Below are 8,857 nucleotides of genomic sequence, written 5' to 3'. Positions count from 1 at the left end.
GCAGATTATTTAAAGCAGCCTATGTAAGTCTTTTCATCTGTTCATTCCTGGTTCTCCAACAATGAAATCGGTCATATTTTTCTATAAAATAACGTGTGTTTTTTTACAAATGCATTTTATTAAAAACTTTGATGACATTCCAAGTCAATAACAACAGAAAAAAATCAATTTTGATGGAAAGATCTATTTTTAAAAATACCTCTAAGTGCTTTTTTAAAACATTAACAACTTTAAAATCACAGCTTTTTAAATGTACTATTCTTTTTTGAACATCAAGTGTTTTGTTTCACAGATTTGCCGGTGAAATTAAAAAGATTTGGCTAAGGTAGGATGACTTCAGAAGATATAATCCCAGCTATTAAGAAACTTTGTACATTTGGCATCTGATCTAGTCCCAGGTCACCAAAAAGTAAAGAATCTCTGGTTCCTCTGGAGCAGTAGGTGGCACACTGAATGTTCAAATGAACAAGAGGCATTTGTCATGGGGCTGGGACAGATTAGTAGACGGGTTTTATATTTATTAATTTCAAAAAAAAAAAGTCATTTAATTACAACATTTTTAAAGAAATGTTTTTAGGCTAGAACAAAACATATAAACCTCCAAATGCCTCTGACCCTGAACCTTGACTTTAATATTTTGGGGGTGCTTGGTTATTTATTTGCTTCCATCACTCTGAAGTGAGGGCTTGTGGTTTAAGAATTTCTACAGTTAAAAAACAAAACAAAAAACTTTGATAAACACAGGCAACTAATATAGAATTCATTTTATTCAGAGCACCACTTTTCACATGAGTTGTCTGAAAGTGAATTCTGATTCAGCAGAAAAATACATCATTCTCACCCTTTCCCCTCTTTCCATCTCCCTTTTAACATCCTCCCCTCTATTTTTGGTTGAATTGAGTCTCATTTGCTGACCGGCTCTACCAGGACTTGGCCTAGTATAGACACAGAAATGCACCCAAATCATAAAACTGCTCTTCTTTCAGTTATGTTTTATTTGTAAATGTACTGGGACACATCCCCCTGTTGTATTTTGGCGCACAGAAATGGTTCTGATAGAAGTGGGGAGGGGAAACGGTAATAGAGCAAAGACATAACCAAGGAGAAAGCTCAGCAGACATACATGGACAGGTAGATCAATCCATGAGACATTTCAGGAATAACACTGGCAGTCTGTAACCACTGTGTGAGTGTGTGTATTAAAGAAAATATTTACAATAATCTTCCTTTTTTTACTTTTCCTCTAAATACAAGAATATGACAAGAATGCTGTGTTTTCGGTGAAAACAGGCAGTAGACTGTGAAATCACACTATCCACAAAACGGTCTATCAGAAAGCTAGCCCAGTTTAGTGCTCAGTTTCAAATGCATAGAATGTTTGCGCTGCAAACAATGATATACAACATAATTAAATAAATAATGCCTAAACAGAGTGAGACCTAATTGTGTTTCTTTCTGCACTCTTCAGATCATGCATGATTTCAGTCTTATTAAATGGCAGGGCTTTTTTTTTTTTTTTTCTTTTCTCATCTGTTTTCAATTTTTTAGTTCTTATTAAAGGATGGTAATAAACCATCCCCACATGAGATCAAAAGAGTATCTTGTGCACCAAGCGAGCATTTTACCTCACCACCTTCAACTGTCTTTCTCATTTTTTAATCCATCAGCAGTTCATAAAGTACCTTGATTATAACTATGAAATACTATACATGGTTTTCTATTTGGGAGACTGGTAGTGCAAATTAAAGTTCTTGCTACCCAACATTTATCCCCAGCAATAAATTACTTTTGAATAATAATAATAATGAAACACAGTTGTTCTGCTTTCCCCCTCAACATGCAGACCCTTTTGAAACAAATGGAGGACTTTAAATCTGTCTTCCTCTCATTTGGGATTTAGTTGATTTTCCTCACAGCCAAGTCCTGCTCCAAATGAAAGCAGAAACTTCTCACTATTTCAACCATTTCATGTTCTCCAAGAGAGACGGAAAGGGGACCTAGAAGAGTTAGATGAGTCTTGTTCTGTGGAGTAAAAGAAACAGAGTATCTCTCCTAGTGTCTTCCACCCCATTAGTCTATTTGAATCAGTAAGAAATAAAATTCAGTAGGTAGTTTAAAATAAACCACACTCAGAAAAACAAATGAAAGGGCAAGCAAGTTCTAGGGGGGGTGGCGGGGAAGCTGATTTTGAAACCGTCTGTTTCTAGGTGTTAGATATAAGAGCAAAAATTTAAAAAAAAACTTGTTGAAATTGTTTTATTCTCCTAGAATAAAATAATTTCTTTAGGAGCTCCATAAATTCTGCCTGTTAGTCAGCTCAAGTACTACCTCTCTCCCCCTAACCCCCACCCCACCCCAGTGGGCCCAGGCCACCGGAATATAGGCCAGGTCAATGGGAAACTTGGATTCCACTTAAACAGGCAGTCCCGCCCCCGCCCCTTTCAGCCGTTCCCCGCTCACTTTCTGGCAAGGGCGAGCAGCCATGCAGTCTCTTTGGAACGCAGAAAATAATCAGAGGACGTGGGTGGGGAAGAGGTGAGACTGAGAGGGGAAAATTATCAAACACACAGAACTAGCTTAGCTGCCCAGGATCTCACCTTGCAGTTCGTTTGGTTTTGTTTTTCTCAGTTCATGTGTGTAGGGCTGGGTCAGTGGTAATAATGGTGGTGCTCTTTTCTCTCTTCCTTAGGGGGGAATTGAAGCTGCAGAATGCGGCTCCCTGGAGTTAAATTTCTAAAGCATATTTTATTTGCTTTTGTTCTGTTTTAGTTTTTTTTCATTTGCTTAGTTTTTGGTGGTTGGTAGGTTTGTTTTTGTACATAGTTCCTTGGTCCCCAGGAGATTTTAATAAATGTCTCTGGTTCAAAACAGTCCATTTCCCTACCCTTCCCGAGTCTCCCCCAACCCTAATTCCCAGAACCATCCTGCTCCTCAAAACCCCTCCTCCAGTCTCCGTCGTCCCCCCCCCCCCACTACCTGCTCACCCAAAGGGTCCCTCTCGGATGTCCACACCCAGCACCCCAGTCCTCTAGGCTGGGAGAGGGTGAGGGCAGGGAGAGCAGAAAGGGGGCGAAAGACAGCGCTGGAGGACAGATTCACCAAAAGCAAGCAGGATAACGGACACTCCAAATCCGGGGGGAAGCAGGCCCGGGAAAAGCACCCCCCCGCCACCCCCCAAAGGCCCCTTCAGCTCTGCTCAGCCCCACCGCCACCTCCCATCCCCCCTCAGTAAGTGGCGGAGAATTTCATCCGCTTCTGCTTCTGTCTCTGGTTGCAAAACCACACCCGCACCACGTTCTTTTTGAGGTCCAGTTTCTCGGCGATGGCGGCGATCTTCTCCGACGAGGGCCGCGGTTGGACTGCGAAGTAGGCCTCGAGGGAGCGCTTCTCGGGCGCGGCGATGGAAGTCCGCTTGCGCTTCTTTTCGCCCCCGTTGAAGAGCTCGGGCTTGTTCATTTTCTCGCGCTGCGCGCCCTCGGCCTCCTCGAGCCACGCCTGCAGGATGGGCTTGAGCGCAATCATGTTGTTGTGAGAGAGCGTGAGCGACTCGAACCTGCAGATGGTGCTCTGGCTGAGCGAGCCCACGCCCGGGATCTTGAGGTTGGCCAGCGCCGAGCCCACGTCGGCCTGCGTCACGCCCAGCTTGATGCGCCTCTGCTTGAAGCGCTCGGCGAACGCCTCGAGCTCGCGCGGGTCCGTGTCCGAGTCGCAGATGGACGCCAGGCCGGCCGCGCCCACCACGGCGGCGGCCGCCGACGCCGCCGCCACCTGCCCGGCCGCCGCCGCCGCTGCCGCCGCCGCCGCGCCGTGGTGGGCGGCCGCGGCCACCAGCCCGGGGTGCGGCAGCCCCGACGGCATGTTCATGGCGGCCGCAGCCGCCGGGTGCGACAGGTGGCCCAGGCCGTGCATGTGCGGATGCGGGTGCGCCGAGCCGCCCAACAGCCCGCCGCCCGGGCCCCCGCCTCCGCCCCCCGGGCCGCCGCCGCCGCCGCCGCCGCCGGGGCCGCCGCCGCCTGGGCCGCCACCGCCCCCCGGGCCGCCGCCCCCCGGGCCGTCGTGGGCGCCGCCACCGCCGCCCGCGGAGCCTGCGCCGCCCGCGCCGGCCATGAGCGCGAGCGAGGGGGACGAGATGTGGTCCAGCAGGTCGCCTGGCTCGAGCGCCTGGTGGTGGTGGTGGTGGTGGTGGTGGTGCGCCAGCGGCACGGTGGACGTGGACGTGCATGGCACGCTGTTCATCGTGTGGTACGTGGCGTCCGGCTTGAACGGGTGGCTCTTGCCCTGGGACACGGCGATGTCCACAGCCGCCAGCGCCTCGGCCCGCGCCAGCAGCGTTTCGTCTAGGCTGGCGAAGAGGTTGCTCTGCAGCTGCAGGCGACACAAACCAAACCAAAAAAACCACAAAACCAAAGAGGCAAAACGCAAAACGAAACAAAACCACACACAAACCGGAAAGCACGACGGGCAAAGAACAAACACAAAGCAACCAAAATAACAACGGGGGTGGGCACAGGGGAGACCGGGAGAGACGGAATGGGGGCACATTGGGGATGAGGCGAGGGACGGAGGAGAAGGGTCGAGCGTGCGAGGGGGACGACAGAGGCAGGGAGAGGGGAACACGGGAACACATTGCGGGAACGAGCGTGAGAGACGAAAAAGGAGGGGGAAAGAAGAAGAAACGGAGATGTAACTCGCAGCTGGGGACCCGTGTGGCGCACCGAACACGCAGAGATCGCCTTTCCGAGACATGAAATTAACAGAAAGTGGAGCAAAGTCGAGAGTCATGGCCTCACCGATCCCCACTCTGGTCGCAGGCGCCCGACACGGAGGCAGGGGCGACAGGAACACGACATTAAGTGCCACTGTACAAAATGTGCCAAGCAGCGGGATTTCTCTAAAAAATCCCTGCCTGCGAATCCCCGCACCGGGACCTTTGCACACACCAGCACCCGACATGCAGCGTCTCGGAGATGGGGAGGGGACCAGCGCGCGGGCCGGGACCGCGGGCGCGGGGCGCTTACCGGCGGCGTGGGCAGGCAGGCCCGCCGGATGGCCTCGGAGCTGGAGTGCAGCGATGGGTACTTGTGCTCAGGGAGGGTGGGATGCATGGCAAAGTGAGGCTGCTTGCTGTTCATGGACATCATCTTGATGGCTTGGCATGTAAATCCACAAACACTCCGAAAGTCCGCGGGAAAGTGCGCACGCCGGTTCCCCCGGCCTCCCTTCGGAGGCTGCAGCCGCGGCGGCTGGCGGCGCGGAGGCGGCGGCCGCGCGGGGGGCTGCTGCTGCTCCTGCCGCCGCCGCTGCCGCCTGGCGCCTCCTTGGACCACGCAGAGCGCCGCGCACCGATCCCACTTCTCCAAGAGCTCTAGCCCCGCGCGCGGACGGGATGCACTCCTCTTACACCTGAGCCCCACTTCTCGCGGCCGGCCCGGGGAGCTCTCGCGAGAGCTCGCGGCCCCTCCACGCTGACAGTCATCAGCTGTCTTCGTCTGTCTGACGCGCGCTCTCCTACTCGGCAGCGCCGTGCGACTGCGCGCGCCCGCGCTCGCCGGGCACCGACCGGCGCGTGGGAGCCGCTCTTATAGTGACCACCGGCTTGGACAGCGCAGGTGTTGCACCTGTAGCTGACCGGGCATGCGCACTGCACACCTCACCTTTCCCTCCTCGGGTCTGAAAAGATCAAAAGGGCCAGCTATTGTCTGAGGGTAAGCACCTTTTAAGGAGAGAAAGGCTAGAGGTTCGCCCGCAGCTCGAGGTTTCCCCTCTTCTCCCAACCCCCGCCCCAGCGCAAGTCCTGAATATATGCGCATTACTTAGGCACACCTCCTCTCCGGGATGTCTAACAAGCTGTTATATAATGTATACAGCTGGGCATTTGTATGTTAAATTATGCCCCCGCATTCCTCTGTATACAGTATAAATAACAACACAGAAATGCAGAAGGTGCTGTCTTTTGCTGCAAAAACCTGTTTCTTTCAAGGTTTATAAATAGGTTCCTGGAGAATAATCGCGGTGACAGACATTTGTTTGAAGCAGTCAGGCGCTATTGATTTCCATATAATTTAATTTCCTCCGCATACTTTGTTGTTGTTTTTGTGAATATAACTGTGTCAGGCACCAACAGTGACAGCCACTTAGGAGCCACAAGGAGCGTGTGCTTTCTACTCGGGAATGGCTGTTGAAATGCAATTGTGCGTTTCTCTTATTGTTTGTCTCCTTTAACTGTGTACAAACCCACATTTCAAACGAGCTCCGGGTGATCTGAGGCTTCTAGTAAACAAAAGGAAAAATAGTTAACAGGGTGTAGTTGGGATCCTTTCCACTCCTCAGCATGCACACACACAAACACACACACACACACACACACACACACGCTTTAGCCTGGAAACTCCAGGAAAAGGAAATCGCTTCAGAGAAAAGGGAGTAAGATGTTGAAAAGAGAACTTTCTTTTCCTTACAATGTTTTGGCTTCTTCGCCATATATATTTTTTCCCTCAATAGGAGACAGGATTAAGCCAGTTTATAGAAAAACATGATTAAAATATTAATTCAAACCAATTTGAAAGAACGGGCCCAAGCTCTGGTCCGGCTTTTACAGTATTTATTTTTGTTACTGTAAAATCAAAACCTAAGAAGAAGAAGAAATGAATTACCCGACCTATTATATAAGGCCCTTACGGGGTGGGAAGATCAAGGGCTTCCCCGGGGACCACAGTTCAGGTGCCGGACTCCCCAGGGAGCAGCCCTAGTCCGTGTGATAATAACAGCCCAGATGTTATTACATCTGGGGCGAGAGAGCTGGAGAGCGGCAAAGGGCTGCTTATGGGAGGCAGAGATCATATAAATAATTTTTCTGGTCTCTCCCACGCCAAAGAGATCTGTATTTCCACCAATGAGCAGATCTCATTTCTATAAACCTAAATTTGCGTTCGCGTTGATTTTATCTTTTCTTTGTACGATAGTCTGTGTATTTAGCATACCCACTCACTATTCGAATTCCAAGAGGAGCCCACAGGCGTCACCAAGGCTTTTTCTTTTCTTTCTTTTATTTTCTAACATCCCCCTCACCCCCACCCCCACCCCCGGTCCCGCCACCGTTGCAGCCCAAGAGGGAAGAGGGATGCTCATTTGCTGGTGCGAGAAGGAGCCGCACTTCCATCCATTACGCGGTCCCCTGGGAGTGCTAAATGCAACTTTATCTCTACCACGAATGGACGCTGAGCAGGACATCGCTGGAGGGAGCGAGTGAGTCTTACGCAGCTGGTGCCCAGGCTTAACCTAATCCTTTCTGACACCCTTCGAGGCGGTTCCCTGAGCTCTCCCTGAGGGAAAGAAGGGCCCTTCTGAGGGCGAGAGCCTGGATACTAGCTCCCACCCAAGGGAAACACTGGCCTTTAGAGACCGAGAAGAACGCGGGAGGACAGAAACGCAAACAACTCTGATTTGGGCGCCCCTGTACCTCCAGAGAGCAGGGCGAATCCCAGAGTATCCGAAGCTCCTCTCGGTTTACTCTCCAACGCTTGGAGCTCACCAGTAAACCCAGAGGGGAGGCACCCGGCTTACGGTCAGGAATTCACTGACCAGCAGAGACTCCACTCTTAGCTTACCTCTTTGGACATCGGATCCCTTTTTACCTAGGGGGTCAGACCTTTGCCCAGAATATCTCGCTTCTCCTGGGGCTAGAAATATGAGAGTTGTGGGTACAATTTTCAACCCACTCCCCAGCCAATTGGTTGGAAGTTCATTTAGGGTACATCTGTGTCCGCAGTGATGCTTAGCAAGGTGTTCGTCACAGAGTAAAAATGCTCCATAAAACAATACATGTGAGTAGGAAGGAAGAGAGGCAGATGGGGAGGGCCAGGAGCAAAGCCAGAGAAAGTTCAACAAACCCGGGCTAATGGGGCAAGCAGGAAGATCACTGACAGGTCCCTTTTTTCCCTTAAAAGGAGATGGAGACTGGGCCAGAGGGTTATATTGCCCTCACACAGAGCTGTAAATCTTGACTTTAGACCATTCTATTTCCTAAGTCAATTGTTTCATCCCTCCCTCCTTTACTTTCTATCTTACCTTACCTTCCTTCCTCAAATGCTTGCTGAGCACCAGTCTGGGCCAAGGCAAGACACTGGAGATAAAATGAGGTATAAAATACGGGTATCTGCCCCCCAGGAGGAGGCAGTCTCTGCCAGTGAGGCAGCTACAGATGGAAGAGGTGTTTATGGTACAGGTGTGACATGTACAATGAGATGGAGTTATAGAGAAATATGGGGTGGGGATGATGCTTGGAGAATTATCCTACCATAGCCCTGCTGGGCCTTAGCCCCCAGCTAGAGAGTGGGACACGGTGGTGAATCTAGAGGCAGTTCCTTAGACCTCATCCAGCCTTCCCCTACTTACCCCAAGGCAGTGAAAGGAAAGGTGGTGGACCAGGGCTCAGCCCACCAACATGTCCCTGCTTTGTTTTCCCAGTTTGGCAAGCGCGGTAACTAGTTGGCTCCTCCCTGTACTAATGATGCCCGAATGGGGTCTGAGCCTTGGCACAGATTTCTGGGCAGGTACCCCCCCCTTCTTCTTGTTTAATGACCAACATATATCCCCTCCCCCCCCCATCTCATAGCTTTGCATTTTATCAAGACGGGGATAATGAATGCATAGCTATTGATTTCCTAGGAATTTCCGCCCCCAGGGATAGGGAGTCTATCATCTGGATCAGAGACACATTTCTTTCCCTCATTAATTAATTTTCTCTCCTACTTTGGCAGGCCCCACTTAACATTTCCTTTGGCAGAGCCTCTTTGCCAAGCTCGGTGAGCAGACGTTCGTTGGCTGGAAGGAAGACCCAAGACAGAGGCGCTGTGCA

The 8,857-nt window shown here is 50.7% G+C and overlaps 1 protein-coding gene across 1 annotated transcript; it reads right to left on the bottom strand.

Moving 5' to 3' along the window:
• Window positions 1-3,225: 3,225 nt before the first annotated feature.
• On the bottom strand, window positions 3,226-5,141 carry POU4F1 (POU class 4 homeobox 1). The gene is made up of 2 exons (XM_016224121.2): window positions 5,019-5,141; window positions 3,226-4,365 (listed from the first exon to the last, which is right to left on the bottom strand). The coding sequence occupies exons 1-2, from the start codon at window positions 5,139-5,141 to the stop codon at window positions 3,226-3,228; spliced, it is 1,263 nt and encodes a 420-aa protein (XP_016079607.2).
• Between the last annotated feature and the right edge of the window lie 3,716 nt (window positions 5,142-8,857).

Source organism: Miniopterus natalensis, chromosome 2 (assembly GCF_054644295.1).
Source record: "Miniopterus natalensis isolate mMinNat1 chromosome 2, mMinNat1.hap1, whole genome shotgun sequence".
Classification (NCBI taxonomy): Eukaryota; Metazoa; Chordata; class Mammalia; order Chiroptera; family Miniopteridae; genus Miniopterus; species Miniopterus natalensis.
Note: the sequence above shows the minus strand (reverse complement) of the source record. Positions and strands in the feature narration are given on the sequence as shown.